Here is a 27,003-nt window from a genome sequence, read left to right as displayed (position 1 = left end):
ACCCTCTCCGCACACCAACATGGCACCCGGCTGTGTGCTGTACTAGTCAGCTCGAGTGCAGGCTCACAAGGGTTTTACTGAAACCACCACTTTTACTGACCTGTGCTCATGGTGCCAGTTGCACAGCCATATGAGAAGGGACAAATGTGTGCTTCTGCCCAAAGTCTCCCAGGCAGTGGAACCCATGGCATGTCCTGCACCGAGTCCGTGGGACTTCTGCTGGCTGTGGTGGGTATCACAGGAGCCAGGAGGCTGGCTGCAGTGTGGTGGCAAAGCCAAATTAATGTGGCTTGGCATTGCAGACTGCAGGTTCTCCCACTTGGGTTTGATATGCTGTGCGAAGGCACAGGTGGATCAGGGCCATCCTGCCCTCTCCCAGCACTGCTGCAGGTGCATTTCTTCTTAAGTCAACAGCGAGTGAGGGAATGCTGTCATGCTATCTTTCTCATCTCTTTCCATAGGTTAATCCCTTGCTAACTTTGTACATTTACACAACAACTCATTTTTTGGGGGCACATTACAGATTAATCTACATATTTCAGGGTACATAAATGGATCTAAAATAAGTTGCAGGTTATAACACAGGATATGCACCCTTTCTTTTGGATGTCCGGAAACATTTGACAAGGCAGAGTATGTAGAATATCATTTTCTGCCTTTATTTCTTGAGCTTGTGCAAATATAGGACTTTTGAGAGCCTGATGAATCTTGATAACAGAGCATCATTCTAAATTGATAAATTAGAAGTATGAACCATGGTAACATAATGCCCCCTATGGTTTGCAAGGGAGTATGTACAACAGCATTATGAGGAGTACTTCCCTACATACTTTTCTTCAGTTGAATCAGAATTACGTTATGCTCCTCAGCTACAGAGGGAAAAATAGCTGGCTGGATTTTCTTAATAAAGAGGTCAGATGCTGCTAATTTAGATGCTCTGAATCTCCTCCTCCTTTTTGGAGATTCAAAGCAATTGGGATCAAAAGTGTTTTTAAGTACTGTAATTGCAGAGCCAGTAGCAGCTGGGTGAATACATTTATGTACTGGACTGGGGTCTGATGGAGGAGGTCGCCTAAAGAAAGCCAAGCACCTGCCCCAGAGGGGAGAGGGTGCTCTGTAGTTGAGTAAATGGCCACTTGATGGCAACATTTTACCACACATAAGTAAAGCCAGCAGAATTTGACAGTAGAAACTACAAACCTGGAGGGGGAAAAAAAAAAAAAAAGCAAACAACAACAAAAAGCCTGTATGTTTCCTCGGGACCCAGTTAAAAAAAAAACTCCATATATTAATTCAGCACTGTTTTCCCACAGCCTTTGCAAATAATAGCTTTTTATCCACCATATCTTGTACATGTCATGACTGTAAGTCCATTTAGGTGTTCCCTTGTTAGAAAATTTCATTTAGCAAGTTAGTGTTTCCTTCAGCATGAAAACCCTTTTAAACAGAAGAGGGCATAACATATTCTTAAGTTTGCAGAATAGTAAGTTGCCTCAGCAGCAAGAGACACAGAAGATAATGAATAAACAATGATAGGACATTTTGCTGGTAAATTAGCTGTTTTCCGTTCAGAGTTCTTTTCCTCTGCCTCCCCACATCCAGTCTAAATGCAGGTCTTCCCCCTTTGACCTGTCAGTTTCTTTGATTTCCTGGTCACAATAAGAGCAAAAGCAATGCTGCACTTGGGGGAGGGGGGGGAGCAGACATATCATCTGTTGTGATCTGAAAGTATGGGCAAAGCGGTCCGACCTGCGAGAAACACGTACAGCAGCCTGCCATGGAACCGTGAAGGCAATGAGCAGGGACAACCAGGTCATCCAAGACCTGCAGATCATCAGTTCCCTTGGATGGCCACAAAGTTCCTTTCGAACCTTCCCAGAGTACAAATGAAACTGATCCTTGTACAGTGGTGAACCAGCAGCAACTGGAGCACACCCACCAGTATAAATGGATGCACAGATATAATACGAACATAAACTGGCCACTTTAGGTCCCTAGGGGGCTGAAGAGCACGTGTGTGCAAGTGGATTATTCACGTAGGGTAGAAGTAATGTGGTTGAGCAGATGAGATGTCTCCTAAACCCAAAGTTTTGGGATTATGTCATGGATCAGTTAGTGTTTCCAGACTTAATTCTTATAATGCCATTCCTCTGTTGCAATAGCTACTGGAGACATGTTTTTTCAAATATTTGTCTTTGGAACCTGGGTATTGGGTAGGAAAGAAGGATAAAGAACAAAGAGGGAATGACTTGTTCTGTTTCGCATTTTGTCAAAATGTAATGAAAATTATTTTGGACCTCTGCTTTTAAGTTGAAATTCAGGTAGCAAACTGTAGGGCAGTAAATACCTAGCAGTAAGTATATTTAGAACTAAAATAAATAAATAAATGTCACCAACAGTTTATGGTATTAATCCTCTTGCTACCTCTCAGTTCCAGAGTATGTCTGGAGTGGGGAGTGCCTCCTCTCCCTCCCTCCTCTTGCAACAGCCAGTGTATTTGTTGAACTGGGACTGAAACACAATTCACTGCTAAATTTGCCACAGCTAAGTTTAAGCACGTGGTAATTGTTATTCCAGCTACTGGTCCACGGGCATATGTACAGTTAATATTTAAAATTCTCGAAAAGATGTATTCAGAAGGTTTGTGAAAAATGAGGCAGTTTTCCTTCCCATAATGTCCAGGATCTCAAATGAGTTATGTTGTCAATGGGAGCTCAAGAGGTTATATAGTTTTCCATAATCTATAAAGCTTCTTCAGAATCATGTCATTAGCTTTCCTGTGGTAGCGCACAGCAGAGCTAATAATGCAATTATGGTTCATGTAGTTAAACTATGCTATTGATTTTTTTTTTCCCAGGAAGCCTTCATTTCTAGCAATTCTAATCATCTTCATTGTACAGCTGTATGGATTCCACGTTTCACTATGAGGGAAATAAAATCGCAAATAAATGCCATCTTTTCTAATGTCTCTGTAAATGCCAGATTTAGTAACCATTAACCAAATGTTGGAGTCTATAAAATGTATAATTCTTTGTCTAAAAAAAAATATAGAAGAGACCACATTCACGTCCCAGTCACTAGAATAAACTGTTATGCTGGAGTAAATGAGAGCAGAATTTCATCCAATATTTGATTAATTTTCATTTGCTGCAAGTATAATTCATTACATTTCCAGGTCATGATATCCAACTTTTCCCATATCCACTGTATTTAAAATGTAAGTATTAGAGTAAATTAGTATGGTTACCACATGAAAATGGCATGTGTAAAAAGCTGTCTTTTAAATTCCAGTTCTTTGGAACAAATCTGGAGAATGGAGTTCTGTACTTTTACCAGATATGCAATAACTGTGAGACCCGGCACTTATGGAAATGTGTTTGTTATTATTACTATTATTATTATTTTAGAGAAGGAATGGTGCCATTTGTGCCAATCCCACCATAGCAAAAATCTCAGTCCTGAGAAATTGGAACCCTCATTCAAAACTACAGCAAGTAGTGAAGAAGTTCACTTCCTCCATGGTCTCTGTCTTCCATGTTTAAGGTTGTTACAGGAAGATAAAACAATAGGAGTAAACTATCAAAGGCGTTACAAAGCCTTTAGAAAAGGACAATGATCATAGGGTGTTAATCATTTTTTTCTGAGGAAAGAATTCCTTTAATGTACCTGGGACACAAATGTGTTGAAAATAAACGCAAACAATGCTTGCTGTGAGGTGGCTGAGGAAAAACTCCAGATACAAGAGGAACCTGCAAACTAGGCTTCCTCAGGGGACCGTGTGGAGATGGAAGGGAGCTGAAAATGCCATCACAAAAATAAAGTAAACATAGCTAAGGCTTTAGCCATTCTTTCAAAAAGTTGTTGTCTGTGATAATGAGCACTCCATGCTCTGACTGCCTTCAGAGAGACTCTCCGTCATTCCCCTAGGTGCGGCAGCAGCAGCGCAGCACCAGGTTTTCACTGGGGATCCCATGAAGGGGATGTAGGAAATGCGGCAGCCCAAGACAAACCCAAGGCAACTGAGACAGAGGAAGAGCAGGAACAACTTTAAGGGTCCAAGCACCTTGTTATGGGCATGGAGCTATTCCTGCCACGATGGCTGGAAGAGAGGAACTCTGTGCAGTGACAGAGCTGGCAACTGTACTAGTGAAGTTCACGTATTTTCCCTTATTTTTCAATTGCTCAACTTTTTCTACGTGTTCTATTAATGCTATTTTTCTCTTTTATTCAGTAACTATTGTGACTTTTGTTCTTCAGTGAAGTACAGAAAATACTCAACCTGTCAGTTTGAAATCTTTAAAGCCAAATTGTGCATGCATATCTTCCTACTGGCCTCTCACTCTGGTTTGCTTGCAGATGGTGCTAGGTCAAAGAAACAGGCTGTGTCTGTATAGGACAAATGGTTCTGAAACAATGAGCATCAATTTCATCTATGTAGAAGTTTTCTCCTTAGCTTATTTTGCTAACCTAAACCTTTGGCAGCTTGCTAATATTTTATTCTCTCTTCTTGTTTTACATAATGGGGAATCTGCAAAATGCTTGGCAATTATTTAAAGTACAAATCTGTCACTTCTAGCAACTGTAGAACAAATTCAAAAATTTTTCTGTGATTTTTCACCAGTGAATGAACTGTGATACAAGGAGAGAGGAACAGGAAACAAATTTGGGAAAAAAAGATTCAGCTCTCCAGATCTAGTGCTGCGTTGAGCAGACTAGAAAAATGTGACTTGACCAGTAGCGTATCAGGCACTTGGTGACCACTGAATAGTTCAGGTAAGCCAAGGTGCACAACACCTTCTGAGAAGCTTGTGTTCCAGATACATCCCTAGATTTTGATTTGTCACAATGGGATGCTCATGAGTTACGTACTGTTTTGCAGGTTTGTTGGAAAACCAGCAGTGCATAAGGATGTTTAAAAATCCGTGTGTTATCCCATGGGTTGTCAGTTTTAATACTAGTAAATAGTATGGAAAATAAAATTAGCCGGTATCCTCTAAGAATTATTTTTCTTGGTGAGCAGGCCACTGTCATCCATTCAATAAGTAGCGTGTCTGAAACACAATAAATGCAAAACCCAAATGTTTTCAAATTTTAAAATATGTGTAATAGTTCTGCTGTAGCATTGGGTAAAATTTCTAAATCTTGTTGCTAAATGGAGAAAACAAATTGGAATGAGATCCTTAATTCCTTTTATTTTATTTTACTTATTTTATGGGTTGAAAAGCTTTATTAGAGTTAAGCTCATCTGAAACTTATTATTCTTTCAGTATGCTAATTAATAGAGCAGGATCGTGGATTTGTTAATTAAAATAAGATACCTCGGGGAAACCAAAATTAATTTTGATGTCCTAACAGAGTTACCATTATATCATTAAATCGTGTGGTTATCTTATCCACTTCTCTTCTCTCATCCCCACCCCACCCCCCCCCCCAACATTTATTTAGTTTGAAGTTGGAATTAGAATATTGAATGGTGACTTCCAAAAATGCAGAGGAGATCAACTGATAATTTTGATTTGACCTTCATGTGGGTGCCAGGACTGTTCACCTAACAAACACCTAATGTGCTCTAAAGGAGCACAAACCTGTTCACCTCTATGTCACTGGGTCTGTGCTTCCAGAGGTTAATTTTTGAACAATCACTCCAGCAGCCTGCCAGAGTAATGAAGCAATGCTGGTTTGTATGACAAATGGAACTAGAAAACCCAACCATCAGGCAATCATCTTAATGACTGCCAAAATTTACTGCACCTTAATGAACTGTCTTTCATTGCTGGAAAGTGTCATATGATGGCAAATACTGTGGTCAGCTGGGGGTGGCTATGTTAGTGATGTAGCTCAGTCAGTGTTTTTAAGGCAATCTCCTGGTCATCCCCACACAAAAGCATCCAAAATATACAGTGTTTTCTGATAACAACAACTCTGATTTTACCTAATGAATTTTCAAAGCCGGTGAAGAAACTAAGAGCGATTAGGCTGTAGAAAAGCAGCATCTACATTAAGCCATACGGTATCTTTTCCCTATGGACCCACCTGGTTGACTGAGACTCTACACTTTCAGGAGGGACATGTGTGTTTTGGCTCTGCGCTGTCTGAGACAATATCTTAGTCCGTGGACATGTTTCCTACAGGCTGCAGTACTTTGTGTAATATATACCCATTAATTGTAAAGGTGGTTGTGTCAGCTTATGACACAAACATAGGAATGGATCTCTGCGTTTCTGGAGAAGAGGTGGTTATAGAAAAGAGTTGTCTGTTTTTCTTTTACATCAAATACTGATAACGAGTGCAAGGAAGACAATTGTTGAAATATTCAATATAAGCAAATGGTTGGCCTGAAATGCACAGTGTCACAACTACAATAGCGTAAATGTGTGGCAGTCTAATGAACTGAAAGCTTCTGAAAGTTTCTTATTAATATGGGATGCAGTATGAAAGCAACATTTTTTTGTACAACAGAAACAATTACTTTGTGATAAATACCATATATACCTGTGCTAACTGCAGGACAGAAACAGGTAAATAATGATCTAAGGGGAACCATTACCTGATCCAACACCTCTTCTAGTAAAATCAAACAAAAATAATTAGATATTAAGGCATTAAAAGCTAAATATACTTTATTTCCTTCTTGATCAGCAAATTTTAAAGAAAAAAAAATAGGAAGGTGTCTAGACATATAAATTCCTCCAGCCAAGCATTGCTTGCCCTGATCTCAAAGCCTTTTTGATTTTAATAGATCTACCAAGGCGCTAACTTGCAACTTCCAATGATTTGTTCATCAATCTTTATAAACTTCACAGCATGGGATGGAGCAAATTTATATTTCAGTTAAAGGCAATGCACATACGCACACTCAGTTTCTGTTACACACCAATTATTAATACCTGCAAACATGTTACAGGTGTCCAGCACCTTAATACAGAGGAAGGGAGCAGGCTCAGTGTTAGTGTTCCTTCCTAGTAATGAAGCAAATGTAGGCAGTGAGCCCTGAAGCCTTCAACAGGGGGCAAAGGTTCCCAGCTCAGTGTCTTGGCAGAATTTGGGTGCTGCCATTCTGCTTGTCCTTAAAAGTTGTCTAGAAATAGTTATATATAATTCTTTAAATGTTCCTCCCTTGTTTGTAGTTTTTCTCTATGTATTTTTAAATAGCACCAAAGGATGCTTGTGTTTGTGGATAAATATGATAAATAAGTCTTCTGTTGCTGCAGTCCTTAGTGAGGCTGCCTTTAATCACAGCTGGAGCAGTTTTTGAACAATATGTGAGTACTTAATAAAAAGATAAATTGAGATGAAATAAACTATTAAATACAAAATTTTAATTGTAAAGACCTATCTCAATGCAAAACTTGTTTTCAATTCCTGCAGAAATCCCTTGACGTAATCTACTAAAATGATTGTTTCAACAAAAAAAAAAAAAAAAAAAAAAAAAGAAACACCAATGTGGTAAGAGGGGACATTGTGAAAGATATGGAAATCTGTGAAAGAAATGGAAAAACATAAAACGCACTTTGAGCCACACTTTGTATCTTTCTATTACCTGTTTACTGCAATTTTGTAAATAATGCCAGGAAATTTGTTCTTTGGGGCAGAACTGCTTCAGGGAAATGTTCATTTCATGAGCAGCAGAATAACGAAGCCTGGTCCCTGCCAGCGCGTGGACCTGCCTGTGCCACCACGGCGGCTCCAGCTCCTAGAGGGAGCCCGTGCTCTGGAAGGAGCCTCGGCAGCTCCTCCCTGTGCCCGTGCTGGGGCAGCCCAGCCACCCTGCTGCCCTCCTGCCCGCGGGCTGCTACTGGCTGCAGTGGGCAAAGCAGAGGGCTCCCACGGCTGGGCTGGGCTGCCCCAGGCCCCTACAACCACGGGTTGGGGATGGCAAGGACTAGCCAGAGAGCTGGTTGGAGTTCTCACAAAAGACTCTGCAAATGTTTGAAAGCTTTTCCTTCAGCATATATCTCTAAGTGTGTGTTTTGTCTGTTTTAGGCACGTTTTTCTTACTGCACCACACTTGCTTTATGTGTTGACAGAAGTATTGGTTTTTTTTTGGTTTGGTTTTCTGGGAGGTAAAGCAAGTCTTTTTTCATTTTCAAAGCTGGGTTAGTGCCGTACCTGAGTTGCTTTTTGAAATTTTCTATCCATTGTTTTCAAAGTTATGTTTACGATATTTTCTCAGAGCTTTCCCTCTTCCTTTCTTCTTCAGGAAGCTTGTTTAAGCTTTGTGTCTGCTCCCCAGGTTAAATCCTTGCTCTGAATAAGCACATCTTTGACAAGGAGAAAGGAAGCAAAAAACTTTTAGTCATTCCTAATCTTTCTTTCCAGTGATGTCAAACTTCTTCCCAGTCTGGAGGGATTTGTTTAGTGTGGCATTTTTCAGTAGCCAAAGTTCCTTTGTCTGTGGGCTGCCTTCTCCCTCCACGCTGTGTTTCCAAGGGTGAGCCCAGCCAGGATCAGCTGGGTAGGGCTGCACTGCCCAGTGACTTCCCAAGTGTGCAACGACAAAGTGCGGGGAGGTTTTGCACAGCCAGATTTTCACATTTCACTGGGAGACCTGTGGGATTTGAATTTACTAATACAGTCAATAAAAAATGGGTTCCGTGTTTGTATTATTATTATTATTATTATTATTATTATTATTATTATTATTAGGGTTTCTCTGTATTCTTCCTTCATGGATTCTTCCTTGTCCGTATCTTCCTCAGCTGTACCCTCTGGAGTTAAATCTGCTCGGATGTGCCCCTACAGACCGTTTCAAACTGATAGGACCTGCAGTAACAGGATAGAAAATGGTCCCCAGCACCTCACCCTGATCCTCCGCGCCCTCTGCTCAGGCTCTGCCGTTTTTGCAGCCATGCATCATATCTGTCTGCGGCTCACACGTGCGTGATCTCCATGGCGACTTGGGCACTTGAGGTAGAAATATGAGCTGGTAAGTCAAGGTTACTCTCCCTCCTTCTCCCTTCTGCTCGGTGCAATGCGGGTAATTACGTGTGGTACTTTTTGGACTGGACTGTGCTCATCCAGAGCAGAGCACAGACAGTGAGTTTTAATTCATCCATGCAGTTTGAACACCTCACAGGGATCAGCAGCAGAGCCCCTCATGTCAAGGGGCTGTGGAGGGGCTGGCACAGGGTCCTTTTCTGGGGCTCAGTGATGTCCCTTGCAGGGGACAGTGATGCCCCACCATTGGAGTGCAGAGAGAAAGCCCAGGTAGCTCCCCCTGCTCTAAGCACATGGTTTGTTGACTGAGGGCCAGCAGTAGGGAACTGCAGGTAATTAGCTCCTCTGTCCTTGCTGGATACCTGCAGAAACAGAAACATAAATATTGAATTATAAAGACAGAATTTGTATAGTCACGGAATATATACATACATTATAAAGTGGAATTTTAGGTCTAAAGCATTCTGTTACCTGGTGGTTACGTTGAAGTTTTGTCTCTTTGTATGCACAAAACACTTCATCTTTCCATTGGTGCAAATGACTTTAAATGAATAATATTTTCCTTGTTTGTTAGCATCATCTCCCCCTGTTGTCCATCGACATAAAATGCAGTGTTCTGGAACATGAAAAAGGCAATACATTTCCTCCAGTTCTTTGTAAGCTGATATGAAGTAGACAGACACCTTCTGAAGTTTTGTGCATGCTGTGCTCTTTTTTTCTTTGCTGCAACAGGAAAAGCCTTTTCTTTTAACCTGCCTTCCTTTGAAGAAGTAACTCAGGAAGCTTCATGGCCTCTCAAGGTAAGTGCATCTATAGTCTGTATTTTTAGATCATGTTTACAGAAAACTACAGTCTCATACGTTTCCAGCAATCAGCAGTCTGATGAAATGAGAGTTTCAGGCTAAAACCACAGCAGCCAAAGCACGGTTGTTTTGGCTTCCTTTAATTTTTCAGCATTCAAGAGGCTCCTGAGGAGACTAAAATCTATACTGGAATGTTATTTGAATAATATATGTTACAAAATGTTAGCATGTGCATTCAGTCAGAAAATGGTGTGTTTGTATGTTTGTGTTTAAACCTGTCAGTATAGGCTGTATGGAAAGACATGTACTGATCCAAGATTAACACAGATTTTTGCACTATTCTTTCCTATTCCACTTTGAAAATACAAAATCAGCAAATGCTTTTCACTTTCAAAACTGCCCAGAGTAATATAGGAAAATAAATATCTGAAGGAGAACTGAATTTAACTAGGTTACTTCTATCTGGGTTCATTTTTGTCATGTATTGTCTTTGAGCTGGAGCCCATTGGGTATTCAGGGCTACAGATAACCACTATACGATCAGATATATAGTAGTATGCTGATCTAACAAGCCATCAAAATTCATTTTTTCTATTCTGACAAATACTAAAACTAAGCAGAAAGACACAAATCTGTTTTTTCTTAATGTGAATGCAACCCCATAGAGGTCACCCTGGTGTTATGTATGGAGGCAGATGCGGGCCCAGGGAGCTCCAGCAATGTCTGTGTGTTTGCCAAATGTTTACCATCCTCATTCCCCCCCACAACATACTTAAGACATTCAGAATTTTCAGTGTTTGAATTTATACAGCAGCAGACAGATTTAAGGGCATTGTTGTACTATTGGAATATATGTTTTTCCCTGAGGAGTTTACATTTTGCTTGTTTTTAGCCATATAAAAGATCTGGTTATGTGTATTTTAATGTATAGCAACTAACAGAAGCAACAAAATATTCACGTTGTGTAAAATAGTTTCATAATGAAGGAAGTTGATAATATGCTTCTGTTAGGAGCCAGTAGCTCCCTACATTATGATTGTACGGAATGCTCACTGTATCATGTGGTAACTTTTAAGTTCTCCCATACCGTAAATGAAATAGGAAAGAACCACAAAAAATAGACAGAGCCTCAGAGTACCTTAGGTTGTCATCAATATTTAATATATTTACTGCTTGATTTTTGTATAGCTTAAAATTTGACAGGTAGAACTGCAATTTGTTGTCTTTTTTCTCTTTATTATCCAAGAATAACACAGACACTCGACCACTTCATGGCATTTCATGTAACAACAAGAGTTATGGCAGTAACAGAACCCTGTGAGGTAAAATGATGCAGAAGACCATATAAAATATTTATCACCCAGTTATACATTTTTAAAAGCCAGCTACAAATTCAAAAGGTTGCTTCTTCTTCCTATGGTCTCAGACTTTGAAGGAAAGCAGTGGCTGCAAAGGCAAATTAAGATCAAAATATGATTAAATGATGAATCAGCCACACTGGGTTCAAATAAAGCTAAAGGATCTCATTTAAACCCACACCTGCAAAACAGATCTTCAGACCTAGAGCCCAAATTCCTTCTGGAGCTCAGGCCTCATTGTGCCCAAGTATTGTTATGCAGGAGATAAAAATGATCAGTCTGGAGACTGCTTTCTTGCTGAGTCACGGGGGATCAGTTTAATACAAGGACTTGCAATATACATGCTGAGAGCTTCAGCTGGCTCTTGCTTGTTCCAGCAGAGTTAGTGTTACTGAAGTCTGGAAAGATGCTGATAGTGAAACCGATGGGAGTGTAGAATCAAATGGCCAAGGAGCTTGCTGCACGGAGAGAGAAGATGCCTGTGTATATGAGTAGATTGATGCACAGGGGTGCCAGTAACAGTAAATGCTCACGTTACCTCCAGCAGCACTAGTCAGGGTAACCAGCATTGTGTCCTAAAAGAAGGGTTTGCAACAGCAGACCAGAAAATGCAGCTTACTCTTATCTGATCTCCTGTTAAGATTAATGAATAATGCACTGGAAGAAGCTGTAGACTTTTCATACCACAGCTGTAACATGTAGCATGGGGAATCTGAGATCCCTGGAAAGTATCTCTAATTAAAGAGAAAACATGCATGCCCTTAAGATGCTGGAAGGGAAGCCAGCCCTGACAAGTAGCTGGGTGGACATCAGCACAGCGGGAGCAGTGCTGAGCAGCCCATGCTCAGGAGCCCACGGCCACTCCATGTGTGAGCTTGGCTCAGCTCCAGCCTTGTCCCATGGATGAGCTGTCCCAGCATCTCTAGGTTTAGTTTCATCTGAAGGGATCTCAGTTTGCAAGCTCCAAGACAGCTTTGTAGGGTGAACCGGAGTGCTGGAAGTGAGGGAGCATCAGGAGATTCACTTCAGATCCTTGCTCTTCATCTGAACTAAAATGCTGACATAGTCCCAGGCAGAATGTGACACTAGTGTCCCAGTTTGGATCCGAGCAGCTAGCTGCTGTTCGACGCTGTTCATTTCTGATTTTTTTTAATTTATTTTCTCCTCCTGCAGAATCTCAACAACAAACAAACCCAGTCTTTAAGGATTACCTCCCTGGTTCTTCTGGCCTTCCTGAACAAGATAATCCTGTTGAACCCATAAGCCTCTGGAAGCAAACATCACATGCTCATAACTTGCCACCTGGTCTGGAGTACCTGAATCAGGTCCTGAATATTTCCAAATGCTAGAACTGTTCTGTTTTCATCGTAGACAGATAAATTTGGGGGGTGGGGGAGTGTTCTTTTTTTTTTTTCTTGTGGAGGGGGAGTTGGAGAAGGGGAAGCTTTTTGGTTGTCTGATATTACAATGAAATAAGGAGCATAGGACTCTTCCTTCATTGCTGCCATTCATTTTTATGGAAAACCATTTGTTTTGTGTGCAGTTCTCCTTGTCCCCCAAACATGATTTTCCTGTCTCTAGGACTTGTTTTTTCCTGATCATAACTTTTATCCCTCTCATTGTCCCGCCCAGTTTCCTTCCAGCCCCTTAAGAGCTCACTCCCAGGGAAACCACTGCCAAACTCCGGTTGACCTCAAAACTAGTCTGGTTGATGAAAACAAGCAGTGTGCAAAAGGAACTGTCACATTCCATCCTTTTGGGAACATGCAGGTCTTCTGAGCAAATTCCTTGTGCCCACCAGGACAGTGCCCTCAAGGTTAGAGGGAGGGTCCTGGGAAAGCCAGCTCCCAAGGGGATGACTCGGTGAGTGAAAGCCTGGGCAGCTGCAGACCCGCACCCACTCTGTTTTGGGCTGTGGGGCAGGAAAGGGCTAGTGCCAAAGGCAGAGAACTGCATGGAAATGGAAGCTAAAGTCACAGGCAGGGGAGGGAAAGGGAATGGTAAAGACATTTTAGTCCTGGTGCTAAATGTACACCTGTTCACCTTGCTCTGTGAAACCACACAGCTCCTGGAGCTCCGATCAGTGGTGGTCTGCAGCTCCATAGCTTCTGCAGGTCAGTTCCAAAAGTTTCATCTTTTCCTGATTTTTTTTTTTTTTTTTTGGAGGTCCACCCCTGGCTACTGCTTTGACAGTGTCTCCAGTTTGCATTTCACAAATGGCCGGATACTGTCACTCTTACATACACTGAGTAACACTTCATGCATCCCAGCTAGTGTGGCAGGGGGCAGAATCAGGCTCACCGTGTAGTCAGATGACGGTGATTCCGATGCACACACTTCTGCTGTGTTTGTGCTTTGGTAGTGCTGAGAAATGCTTGTTTCACTTGAGGGCTCTATTTCAAATATGCTTGTCTGTAGCTTGGTTTAGAAGCAGAAACTGAATGCATTTTATATTTGGAACCTAAGCCACTTAGATAGCTAACAAAACCAGGAGACCCTTCAGAAATTATCTTTCATGTGGAGTTACGATTTTCATTTCATGGTGCCTGTGCACAAAATGATATGTGTTGTCAATTACAGAAGCATTTGTTCACAGACCGTCGAGCTACATTTTTTAGTCAAAAAGTGATTGTGATAGTAAATACTTGCCAGGTTACATATTCAGTCTTCTGCATGAACATGAATTACACCTCATCTTTAGCCGTACAATGTGGGCAAGCACATTCTATTTCTCCATTTTACAGAAGCTTTACATCTGACACAAAGACAAAAGAGCAAGGAGCTGTCAGAACTATAACTAGAACTCAAGACTTCATTCACGCTTGTTCTCAGCCTAATAACCATGTGCCTGTGCTGCAGCCCTTCCTAATTATTCTCAATTTGCTCTGCTGTCTGAAGAGAGTAAAGAGGGTATGCAATGCTGAGCCAGCCTGGCTTCCTGACACAATCATGTTGCCCTTGAACAACCCACTGCAGATTTTCTGTTAAGGATTTTCATTGTGTAAGAAAAAAAAAAATACATCTGCTTGCTGGAGAGTGGCTGAAGAGTGTTAAGCAATCTTCACCGAGGTTCAGCTTCTCCAAGGTCAGGTCTGGCTGTTAATGTGGTCTGACAGCATCCCCTGAAGTAAGGGCTAGGGGACAGTAACAACAAAATGGCGATTGCACCTCTTAGTGTTGCACTGAAGATTTCTGCTCACTAGGATTTTTGTTACTGATTCAAGCTTTGAATCCAGTCTGCTGGAATAAGGGAGGTCCAAGGATGACTCGTGGGTCCATGTCTACTGTGTCACTGCCCATGATGCTGCATTTGTGAGAGGATGTGGTCAGCCTGGCCCTCACTGTCGCTCCTGCTGGCCAGGGAAGCTGTGGAAGGAGAACAACTCTCCCTTCTCCCTCATTCTATTGATTCTACTTTTCTAGATGAATTTTTTTGAAGTAATCCAGTCCTCTGCTCTCTTGTATTTAGATCTATTTAGAGATTCAAACCTCCCCTCCTCTGGATTATTGGCGTATACCACAGCTAATGTTTCCATGTGTTGCAGAATGTTTTGGTGCGGGATGCTACTTGTACTTGCTGTGAGATCCCCGCAGTCTTATACAAAACAGGAACTCAGGGGCCCAGCATATAGTGATGGGTGAGAGGAAAAGAAAATACCTGTCTTGTTAAAGCCAGAAAGAAGTATTTCCCTCTGGAAATACACACCTGAAGCCAGCCAGGCTGTGGAGCAATGCACTTGGCTGTTCAAAGCGCTTCAGAGACTGGCAATATACCGCTTCTGCCCTGGTACACTGATACCATGCTTTCTGTAACTACCACAAAAGTGACACTCTAAACACTTTTCTACAAGACAGGTTACCCAAAAACCATGATTAACTTCCAGATCACAGCCATAGTTCTTGGAATTGTGCAGTGTCTATCCCAAAGGTCAAGGAAACCTTTGCCCAGAGCAGGAATAGATGGAAGAGACCTGAGATGAATTTTCCAAGAAGCTCAACATTGTGTTGTGCCACTATCCAGGCTTAACCAATTTTGTAAGAAGTTTCTTTGTTTAGATTTTTTTAGACTGATCAGATGTAAATTTAATACTGACAAAGCTAAGTTCTGACAATTAGCTGTGTATAAGGAATTTAAACACATCTGAGCTCAAGAGGACCGAGACCCATGTAAACCAAAGGGCTTTGGATGCTTTCAAATGCAGTGCAGAATTCCCTTAATCCACAAGTGTCCCAATAAAAGATGCATCAGAACGGCTGTCTTGCAGAAACAAGGCAAAACAAACAAGCCTAACAAGTGGTTCTGCTGTGTTGTCTAAATATTGCCTCTGCCTGGGACACAACAAACTAATACACGGAGCAAAATCACTCAAAGCTTTTAACAATACAGGCTCATTATTTTTCTTTTCCCTGTGAAAATCTATGTGGAGGAAAGGAATCCATATTAAATCAATACTAAAATTTTAAAATAGCCCTGCCATCTTTAACCTGTTTATTCATTTTTCATCAGCAGAGCTCTGTACCAACTTCCCATGAGCTCCAAGGCTTCTCATATCTCATGAAATCTAAATGACAAACAGCAAATATTCTTGGGAGAAGATTTTTAAGTCCAAATATTTTTTATTATTTCTGGCATGCACATTTCAGAGATTAATGAAAGGGATACAGAAGTTTCTCTCTTACCAGTTTTTCTTTGCTGCTTGCACTAGCTGCAGGAGATGACTGGAATTGATAAATGGCTGCAACAGTTGGAACGTGTACCGGGTAAGATTTGTCAATCGTAAAATATACAAATGCCAGAGAACTGTGACATGCTGGTCTTAGAAGTCTGCCACATGCTTTTTGACTTCAGCTATGAGTAATGGCAAAACCCTGTGTCAGGTTTCTGATACCTACCAGGGTTTTGAGTAGAAGGAAGTAGCAATGCACAAAAACATGCACAAAAAGTCACATAAAACTGGAAGGTGGGCTGAAATCAAGGTAGACTGAAATTAAGGCTTTGTAATACTGGTGATTGTTTTCTAAAGCAGAGTATGGCAGAGGGACAATAAGCACAGAGGAGCTGGGTGTCATGGCAAAGAGTTTTTCTCCTACATTTGTAACCAGTTCATAGATGAGGACAGTTTCAGGCAGTGAGGACTTCTCTGAGGAACTCTGAAGGGAAAGAAATATAAATGGGCAGGTGATCACTGGCAGCTGTAGGCCCTTCCAACACTCACTACCTTGTTTTTTGTTTTTTGTTTTTTGTTTTTAAACAGCTGGACCGGATAATTATTCATCAGCAGGTGGAGCTCCTTGAAGGTATGGTGCAATCCTTATCATGCTCTAACGGTGCTGGTACACAGATATCTCCAAAGGGCTTTCAAGTCTTTTCCCCATCTTGCCGGAGTCATTGCAAAGCCTTCTGCTGACCTTGCGTCAGGCCTCTAATGTGGTGGTAGTATGGTGAAATGAGGAAAGGAGGATTACAAAGAGCCTCTGCTTCAGCCCTAAAACCCCTCTCTCAAAGTTATTAGAGATTAATTTTTTCCATGGATTGGAAAGATGGTTGTTGTCCTTAACAGCAACTAACATACTACAAGTGAATAGAGAAAGAAAGGTCAGAAAACAAAATGAAGCATAATTTTATTTACATAGTTCCTCAAAATTTTGAAGTTTCAAATTCTACAAGTAAACCATTTTTAAATGCGTTTCTCCCACTTGAAATGTTTTTGGCCTGATTCTTGGGTACCTCTCTGAGTGCAAGTTGTCAATGAAGAGGGATAGCCTCATATCATTATTCCTCACAGGTTACAAAGAAGAATCCAAAACCAAAACTCAGGACATGAATTCTATTTTGTGATCTATACTTCAGTGTACAGCAAACCAAAGTCTTTGAACTAAATGTTCTTTCAAAATACAGAGCTGACATTATTATTTCATTATTATTGTACTTTGTGTAATTTCAAAACATTTTTTTTTAAATAGTCTCTGTTCATAGAATTTAGAATATATACTGCAGAGAAGACTGAAGCTGTAAACTTGTATGCAAAGCTGAGTTTGGTGAGTCTTGGCAGAGGCTACCTCTAATTCTAACATTACGTTACGGTAACATCCGACTTGTTTTGCTTTATTAGCCATACTTGGCACAGAGACCTGCAGCAAATATGAGATAAAAAACCATTTGGGACAAAGAGTTTACTTTGCAGTGGAAGAAAATGGTTGCTTTGATCGTAACTTGTGTTCGCCTATAAGGTCTTTCACCATAAGGATCGCTGATAACTCAGGCCGAGAAGTGATTACAGTGAATAGACCCTTGAGATGCAACAGCTGCTGGTTCCCCTGCTTCCTGCAAGAGGTGAGTGCTGCCTAATTGCCTTTTGTCCGAGCATCTCACTGCATGTGCTCAGCATTAATTAAGCTTTGTGCGACCTCAGTGAGGATGGCAGAAAGGAATTCCCAGCCGCATCCCAGCCCCAGGCTGTGCGGAGGGCGGCTTCTGTTCTCGCCTCTGCGTGTGCCCAGGCAACATTACAAGTGGGAGGAGAATAAAACCCTTATAGTGGCTACCGGGCTATGTTCTCACTTCCTTTAAAGACCATTCTTACAAATAGGCCTTCATTTAGAAGCAATTATTGGCAAACAAGATCCTTTTACATGTGATGCTCCCAGCATGCTTCTTCCCTCATGGGCATCCCAAATAGACCCTTATATCTAACAATGCAGATTTCTCCAGTTAGGTAATGCCCTAAAACACTGTTTGCCCTGATCAGACTAACATCTGTTAGTGCTACAGGTGTGTGTCACTCACTGCAAGCCCAGAGTGGGAAAGATGAAAAATTCCTGGAGCCGTCAGTGCATGGGTGTGATTGGGAGGCAGATACAAGAAAGCCGATGCATTGTGCTATGGGTCTGCCTCTTTCGGGCTATATACTTCTTGGAAATTGCAGAAAAAAAAAAAAAAAAAAAAAAGCTTCTTTGAGTGAAAAACACAGAATCAGATTTTTCCATTCCATTTTTCTCTTCTACTCATGCACCTTTCTTATTTTATGAAAATGTTTTATAGGGTGACTCACCTACCTATTTTATTGGTTCTGCATCAGGATTTTAGAAAAAAAAGGTCCTTGGTAGCACAATTACTTCATAAAAAAGCCTATAGGATACTCGCTGATTACAATACTTTCGTATTACATTATATGACTTTTCTCAAATCTCACATTGATGTTAGCTTCTGGTGCAGCTTTTGAGGTTTGCATTGTTCACTGTATTTAAAAACACCATTAGACAGCCATTAGATATCCAGTTCATGGTTCAGTAAAATTATACATAATTACATTCAGTAAATAAATATTTTGCAGTTATCTAAATGATACAGTATTATGGAAAAATACACTAATATAAAGCTAGTTTATAAGATTTTGTTTTGCTTTGTTTGATAGCTAGAAGTGCAGTCCCCACCAGGTACAATAGCTGGGTACGTTGTACAGAACTGGGACCCTTTTCTGCCTAAGTTTACTATACAGAATGAAAGCAAAGAAGATGTCCTAAAAATAATTGGCCCATATGCAACCTGTGGCTGTTTTGAAGATGTTGAGTTTGAGGTATGTTACTTATGAGTGTTAAGAATTTTAAGGTTACTGCTTTGAATGAATTTCTCACTCAAAAATCCTACTATTCTACCCTTAAAAATATTAAGTACACTGAAATAATTTGGGAACAGAACTACAACGATGTGCATTGGTGTTCCTGACTTCTACGTGCAGATTCCTGCAGGTGTTTTCTGAACAGGAGTGACAATTCTGCATCCATTTAACATCATTTGTCAGGAGAAAAGTAATTCTGAAAAACCACTGAAATATTTAGAGGGAGATCTATGAGATGAGAGGGAGAATGGGAGATGATTGAAGAAACCATGGACAGAGGTTTCTAATGTGAACAAAGCTCTTTCTCTTAGTTAAAGATTCATAAGAGTACTTCTGTGTTGTTAGCCACATCAGAAGAGTTCAGTAGGAAATGTCCCAATTTTCAGTATAGTCTGAGAAACATGAAGATGGCTGCATAATCAAGAACATATCTGTCAGTTGTGGGGGACAGTGGTCCACAGCAGTGATGCTACTGTGACTTGGAGCACCTCAGAAACACAAAATGGGGAATAAAATCTGTTATGAAAGAAGAATTGGTGTAAATTTTCACAATTGCCTTCCTCCACTTTTCCATCATCTCTGAAGATATCTCCAAATGTGTAAGAGAGACCCTTTCTTGTGTGCCATTCCTAAAAGTAAATCTGAAACTAATAGAGCATTTCAATGACAAGAAGAAAAGAACAGCCTGACAACTATGGCATACTCTGCATACTGGGGCAGTCATTAATTCTGTGGGGATATAATCAGTGCGTATTAGATTTATTTACATTTAGTTTTTTTCCTGTCTTTCATTGGTGCAGGTAAAAGTTCTCAATGAAATGTCAACAATTGGCAAAATTTCCAAGTACTGGTCTGGATTTGTAAACAATGTCTTTACCAACACTGCCAACTTTGGGATCCAGGTCCCAGTAGATCTTGATGTGAAAATCAAGGCAGTGATGATTGGTGCATGTTTCCTCATCGTAAGTATGAAAAATCAAGAGGTAGTCCCATGGAGCTGGGCAGTCTGTGGGAACAAAGGGGCCCTTGCTGTCAGCTGTGATTCTACAAAGGCATACATGCAGTGAAAAATCAAACCACTACCTGAAGGATAACAGTTCACTGGAAACCTTTTATTTATTTATTTTTTGTCATTCCATTTTTAGTTTTTCTATTTTTGTAATATTTTGTTCATTAAACTTTTAAAATAGTACTCTATGTGTAGTTCAATATCTTGCATGACAGGATCAAATATCAAATGTAGCAAACTCCCCCAAGCTTCTTATCTGCTGTGTTTGTACAGGTGTACGATCCATAACAAAGGTTATGGTAGCTCTGGTGGCAATTTAAAACGCTGAGTCCAGTTCTTAAGTTCCAGGGCAAAACCAACCCTCCAAAAATTAACTGTTCAAACCTGGTCCCCAGCTGGGACTCCTTGGTGGGGAGGGAGGCAGCCGCCTCTTCAATAACTCTGTTGAGTGTTTTGCATGTATAGTATTCAGGTCATATGATTTCTCCTAAAAATAAAAAAATCTCTTGTGAAATTAATTGTAAGAAAAGAATTACATACGAAAAAGAGAATACTGTAGTTTTCTTAATGCTTGCTGCTTTTGTCAACTTTAACATGTTAATAGTAGCATGCAATGGTATCAGTCATCTGCAGTAAATACATCAGAAAACACAAAAGGACAAAATTATGTAAATTATTCACTAGAAAGTATTTGCTTTAAAACAGCAACAGCTCAGATATTTAGTTTTTATTAGGTTAGAAATGTAACTCATGGTACTTAAGATTTTTGGATTGTCCTCTGAAACTCTGCCTGCTCCGTAGCAAAACAATATAAATTGATCGACTGACCTAATTACTTTATGTAATAAAAGCCTACAAACATGACTTTTGACATTAATTGTTGCATTTTTGTACCTTCCTTACATTCACAGTTTGTTTATTTGTAGGACTTAATGTTCTTTGAAAACTCTCTGGATGGATTATAACAGGATGACAGAAACAATAAAATATGCAGAATGTGTTTCAGTAAGTAAAAATGAACATAAATTGATCTTCTTGCTTTGAAGACTTATATGTTAGATACTTTCTAATTCTTTTTCATTTTCTTCCAGAAATCCCTTGAGCTTTGGACATCATTTTAAACTGCACAAATCCTTGTTCCGTACAGGAAAAGAAAGGGAGCTAATGATGTTGTTTATTAAAATATTTCTCATGTAAATAATAATTTGCCACTTACATTTCATATGCATTGTAGCTAAACATATACTTCTCCCACAGAGCACTGTTGCTTTGGAACAGTGCTATTCTCTTCTTTCCCTTTTGATGTTCCTGCATGGGAAATCATGAAAGATTAGATGAAGGCTTGCAGCGTCACTGATGAAAGTCTATGTTTAAAGAACCCTTTGATGCTCTGTGAGTGCTGGTACCAGTTACTAACCACATGAAGGTGTGTTGTGTGGGTTTTGCTTTTGCTTTTTCATAATTTTAGAAGTAATTTTCTGATTTGTTATTTAATTAATAGCAACAAACTGAGTTTGAAAGCAACAAATATAAAGACATCACCCAATGGGAACTTCAAGATGGTATCTATTTAAGTAAGTTGAAAAAAAGGGAAATATGTTTGCTAGTAATTTAATTTTATGGCAAAGACTTATTTAATGAGCAGCAGCCAGAAATTAGGCTTCCAACACTAGAGTGGGGAACACAAATTCCATTCAGAAAATCTGGATTTTCACTGCCTATACTGAAGGCAGGAAATAAGGTTTGAGAGAGAGTCATCCCCTATGTGCTAGAGGTGCACAAATCGCTTAACATTTGAACTGTTTAGTGTGAAGGATTCTTGTTCCCATGAACAAAAATCTTGGGTTTTTTTTTTTTTTTTTTTTGTCCTCTTCCTAATATCTGGTGGTAGATAACTTCTCATTCAGCCTTACCTCAGGCCACTCTAGAGCAAAACGCCTTCCAGGGACAGAATTGTTCTTTCCCTTTGGCAAAGGGAATGACAGGACTATGCAATAGCAGCTTTTTCTATTTCAGGTAAGTTTTAAATAGCTGTTCATTCCTGCAGTCACACCTCATAATATTGTTCCTAATCATTCACACCAACAGGCTTTTACTAATACAGGCTTCCTGTCTAGGAACATCCATGATACACACAAGATATACACAGAAAAGCTTTTGTTGCAAAGTATTTGCTGTGCAATGTTGCTTACATCTCTCTTAAAAACTACAATGAGTCCTTCAAGAAGCAGAACAGCACCATAAAATACTGGTGGTAAAACCAAACGCTGCCATAATCACCAGTCAGGTTCACAAGGAGAAGATTTTACAAATCCCCTGGAATGCAGGATTTTGTAGCGTGAACTGGTAATTCAATTCTTGTAAATAACCAAACACATCAACGGAAGGGAGAGGAGATGATGAATTATTCATAAAAATGAAAAAGAGCTAAATTTATCAGGTGATTAATTCTCAACAAATATTTAGACTAATTTTAATTTAATGTTCATGGATATGAATTCAAACACAGTGAAGCCAGGAAGCAGCAACTAATGTTCCCATAGTGAAATTAGCTCAGGAACGCTTATAGATTTAAACAGTATGTTTTAGATTATATATCAGACTTGGATATTTATACAGATTTACATATGTCTTGAAAATAATTGTGGTTAACAAGCTCTGACAATCATCATTATTTGTTAACCGTTTTCTTACCAGCTCTCACTATAATTCCTAGCAGCAGATCAGGCTAGAGCCAGCTGCAGTGGTGAGCTCCAGGGAAGCACTGCTATCTCCCCTCCTGGTACGTTTCCGTGTTCTCTACCTATGGGTTTAGTGGGCAAGAAGCTCCCTCCTGTGGAAATTTATAGTTTTGCAGAGAGGTACAGTTGACACGGCAATTTGCTCTTCTCACTAGTTACACACTGGTGTAATTCTACTAAATTCAGTCCTTTTACTCCTGACTTCATCTAATGCAGACTGAGGAAAACTGCATGAAGTTCAACAAGGCCAAGTGCCGGGTCCTGCACCTGGGGCGCAACAACCCCAAGCAGAGCTACAGGCTGGGAGATGAGTGGTTGGAAAGCTGCCTGGCCAAGAAGGACCTGGGAGTACTGGTTGATAGGCAGCTGAATATGAGCCAGCAGTGTGCTCAGGTGGCCAAGAAGGCCAACAGCATCCTGGCTTGCATAAGAAGCAGTGTGGCCAGCAGGTCTAGGGAGGTGATTGTCCCCCTGTACTCGGCTCTGGTGAGGCCACACCTCGAGTACTGTGTTCAGTTTTGAGCCCCTCGCTACAAGAAGGATATCAAAGTGCTTGAGAGAGTCCAGAGAAGGGCAACGAAGCTGGTGAGGGGTCTGGAGAACAAGTCTTACGAGGAGCGGCTGAGGGAGCTGGGCTTGTTCAGCCTGGAGAAGAGGAGGCTCAGGGGAGACCTCATCGCTCTCTATAAGTACCTTAAAGGAGGCTGTAGCGAGGTGGGGGTTGGTCTATTCTCCCACGTGCCTGGTGACAGGACGAGGGGGAATGGGCTAAAGTTGTGCCAGGGGAGGTTTAGGTTGGATGTTAGGAAGAACTTCTTTACCGAAAGGGTTATTAAGCATTGGAACGGGCTGCCCAGGGAGGTGGTGGAGTCACCATCCCTGGAGGTCTTTAAAAAACGTTTAGATGTAGAGCTTAGTGATATGGTTTAGTGGAGGACTTGTTAGTGTTAGGGCAGAGGTTGGACTAGATGATCTTGGAGGTCTCTTCCAACCTAGATGATTCTGTGAAAAGTGCCAGATTGCTGTTTTAATTTATCCCTTTAAATCACCTTGCTACCTTATACAGAAGTAACTGTACTGTAGCAACAGTGTTGGGTCTCATGTAACACCATGTTCTTGTACTCGTGGTGTGTGTGGCTGAACTCAGGGCCTGGTGAGAGCAGCTGGTCCTGGGTTATCAGCCACTCTTCTTCCAGTTTCCAGCCCTCTGATGACCCTTAGCAGCCAAAGACGTCTTTAATGCAAATGTGTTCAAACACACTGAAGTCAATACAAAACAAGGTTGTCTTTACCTGCAGGGCTGAATTTGGCCATGAGTATCCACATATGCCCTGTAGGTGAATGATGCATACTTTTATATATTTTATATATTGCAACCAGATGATGGTATTGTATTTCTTGTGCTTAGTGATTTTGTTGCTGGTTTTGTATGCTAATATACATTATTTTTCTTTTTCTTTTTTATTTTTTTAAAGGAAAAAAGTAACAGATGTGTAGGGATGTATGAATGCCCCTGTTTACAGCCAGGGACAGCTTCTGAGACATACAGAAACAGGCTAAGTCCCTGAATAAAACAAAGCAGAGGGGCTGGGGCAGCTCTTGCTGACTAGGAGAACTTCCTCAGCAGCCTGCTTGACTTTGGTCCTAACTTCAGCATCCTGGTATAAATCTAGTGCCAATGCCAGCAGTTTTTCAACTGGAAGTTCTTCACTTAAACTACAGTTGCCATGGGAGGGCAGGAATTTATGCTGCCAAACGATGAAATCCTAAGTGATATTACTAAAGAAAAGTTAATGTACTACAAACATTTTCTACGTAATAAGAAATTCTACTAACGTTCTTATTAACGCCAATGAATTTCATGTGATGGAAGCTACATGAACTCTTTACAAAACCCCCGTTTCACAATTCCCCAATGCCATGAGTGGCGCTCCAAAGAATTTTGTATTCCCCCAAAGGAGAACAGATACTGTCTAAAGCAGAGTCACGTCCTGAACATCTAGAAAGAAATACGTTTGTTCTAATGAAAGAGAAATTTTACTTAATTCAGCCAAGCGACTACTTTCCCATTTGATGGCTAGCTGTGGATCTGGGTAGTACATAATTCTTGTGTGCAGTAGGTGGCAGCAACAGTTCATTATTAGAATATTTAGCTTTCTACAGGTGTACCCAGGACACTGATTAAAGATCAACATGCTTTTAACCTCTAATTGATTTCTAAACTTAAATGGAGGATTTTTTCTCTGTTGCCTGATATTAAACCTTTGGCATAAGATGCTTGATTGTCTTTATTGCCCGCAATTTACAGGTGAGTCATGGTGACGTATTTTGTGAGATCTGGTAGATGCACAGGCAGAATCCAGTCTACCATAAAGAGGGTTCTTCTTTTTGTCCGTCCAAAATCTATTCTGCACCTGGAACATCTCTACAACTTCCACAGGTGGGGAGGGGAGAAGCTGCAGTCCCAAGGCATTCCCCACCTTCTGCAGAAACAAAGTGATGTGTCTAAAGGAAACTGCTTTGTGGTGGGGTCCCTAGAAGTGTGGGGAAGTTTTCTCTTAGTGAAATAGCTTTGTCCATGTGCCGTATCATCGTGGTCTATCACCATGGATGGAGATGGAAACCCCCAGTACTGCCACTACCCCAGGTGACACCAGTACCTGGGAGGGAGCTGCTTTGTCCATGGCAAGAGTAGCAACACAGCATCTCTGCAGGCTCTGAGATCTTTGGTTATCTAATAATTTGTGGTATGTGAAAGTGCTTTTCTTTGAATTACTTTGATGAGTATATTGAAAAAGATCTTTTTAATTATTTATTTTAGAATTAGACAAACCTAGAAATGATGCAAAATAATCATTTTCTAATGGAGATAAGTGGTATCTCTCTTTAGGAAAAACAAAATGCAATTTCCTCCTATTAACAGTCTTCTTACTTGTATTGCTTTCCTTTCAATTAGAATGATATATTCTCTGTTAGAATGATACATACTAGTTTAATTCAAAGATCAGCTCTAGGCTTTTAAATGTACTTTTCCCTTCCTTAAAAGTGGCTCCAGGGTAGAGGTAAGGACTTTAGATCCTTAGGAAAAGTTACCCTATATTCTGTGAAAAGAGATTTGTTATTTTTCCTGAAATCCAAGATGCTTTGCTAAACTTGATCCCTCTTAAGAATAGCTTCCTTAATGCCAAATCATTGTTGAGGTACTCTGTTAGCAATTGCTGTGAGATGGACTTGTTTATTTGCCACCATTTTATTCCTTCACTCTTCTTAAATGAAGCTAACAAAACAATTTGCTAAAGAGACTAATACCTTTTTTTTTTTTTTTTTTTTTTGAGAGAGAGAGACAGCCAGGACAGATACAATTTTCTGCTATCTTTTCCATATTTGTTAGGGTGCGTTTGTAAGCACAGTACTAACCTCTTACAAAATAAAGGTCAGATGGACAGACTGACACATGCCCAGTGACTGTACCCAAAAATGTGTCCATTCCTTTGGAATAGACGTTCAAGAGGAAACTCTTGGCACTGCGAAGAGGGCATCTGCAGGTGACTTCATTGTTGTGCATCTCCTGGGTTGCCATCGAAAATTCATCTCCATTCACAACTAGGTCTTACATTCCAGTCTCTTTGCAAAAATGGTAAAAGAGACTTCTCACCCTCATTCTCTTCCATTTTCTTCTTACAAAGGAGTACGAACACTGACATTTTAGTATTTCTGTAGGAATTTGCCTTGATACCCATGAAGTCTACCTGAATGATACAGATTTTGTACTGAACCTGCAGTGTTATTGTACCTGGGACTATCCAATGCAATGAACCTAAAAAGGTCCCAGCAAGTTTCGTATCAGAGCACTGTTTCCCATGTGGAACCACATCCCAGGACTGGCCATGGAGCAAGGCAGCACTGGTGCTGACCTGGCTACTTTGTCAGTATTGGCTTTATAATATACATATTTTATTGTATTAATCCTCAAATAACTATGTAATAAAAGACATCATCGAGACCACCTGAGTTCTCACATGACATCCTAACTGGGAGGAACGTCCCTGCTCACCTGTGGGACATTATTGACTGTGCTTGCTAGTAAACGTTGACAGGCTAGGCTTGGTGTGCAAGAAAGCACAATGGCATTATGGAAAAGCAAAGGACAGAGAAGTGCAGGGAGCCACAAGGTGGCCCCACGAGAATGTCACTGCCACCCAGCTGGCCCCAGGCCGAGGCTTCCCTTCCCCCTGCGTTTTGGGAACACGAGGCTGGAAAATAGGGATGGCCTCACCACAAATGATCCATCGTTAACTTTCTGTCGGTCAGTCATAGCACGACTAACAGTGTTTTTATTACAGCAAATGGCAGTTATTGAAGGAAAAAAAATATCCCACAAGTCATTTCAACAGGACACGTTAGCTTGATGCATGTTTCCACCCTGAGATATTACTGGCAGGGCCTTTTTACTCCATGCCGACCACATCAGGTAAGTGCTGTACTTACAGTATGGTTGTTTTCTGTTAAAATAAAAACCACAAGGTACCACTGGTA

At 40.6% G+C, this 27,003-nt stretch overlaps 1 protein-coding gene and 1 long non-coding RNA gene across 3 annotated transcripts in view; one reads left to right on the top strand and one right to left on the bottom strand.

Moving 5' to 3' along the window:
• Positions 1 to 27,003, top strand: part of PLSCR5 (phospholipid scramblase family member 5) — a 154,843-nt gene that overhangs the window by 117,218 nt on the left and 10,622 nt on the right. Inside the window, exons 1-10 of one of the 2 annotated variants that reach the window (XR_013954796.1) lie at positions 7,007 to 8,926; positions 9,670 to 9,737; positions 12,272 to 12,423; positions 16,354 to 16,396; positions 17,212 to 17,432; positions 18,514 to 18,675; positions 19,518 to 19,679; positions 20,653 to 20,731; positions 20,818 to 22,508; positions 23,943 to 26,938. Coding sequence is in view for 1 of the 2 variants with exons in the window: in XM_080604086.1 (XP_080460212.1) it covers positions 9,725 to 9,737; positions 12,272 to 12,423; positions 16,354 to 16,396; positions 17,212 to 17,432; positions 18,514 to 18,675; positions 19,518 to 19,679; positions 20,653 to 20,691 (792 nt within the window). In the remaining variant the exon portion in view is untranslated. Of the gene's footprint in view, positions 1 to 7,006; positions 8,927 to 9,669; positions 9,738 to 12,271; positions 12,424 to 16,353; positions 16,397 to 17,211; positions 17,433 to 18,513; positions 18,676 to 19,517; positions 19,680 to 20,652; positions 20,732 to 20,817; positions 22,510 to 23,942; positions 26,939 to 27,003 lie in introns of those variants that run through there. The other variant, XM_080604086.1, reaches the window with a different exon arrangement.
• LOC308199646 lies at positions 19,736 to 22,532 on the bottom strand. The gene is made up of 3 exons (XR_013954797.1): positions 22,421 to 22,532; positions 20,943 to 21,034; positions 19,736 to 20,213 (listed from the first exon to the last, which is right to left on the bottom strand). It is a non-coding gene; the product is annotated as an uncharacterized lncRNA (long non-coding RNA).

This window comes from Anser brachyrhynchus, assembly GCF_964034855.1.
Source record: "Anser brachyrhynchus genome assembly, chromosome: 9".
In the NCBI taxonomy this organism is placed as follows: domain Eukaryota; kingdom Metazoa; phylum Chordata; class Aves; order Anseriformes; family Anatidae; genus Anser; species Anser brachyrhynchus.
Note: the sequence above shows the minus strand (reverse complement) of the source record. Positions and strands in the feature narration are given on the sequence as shown.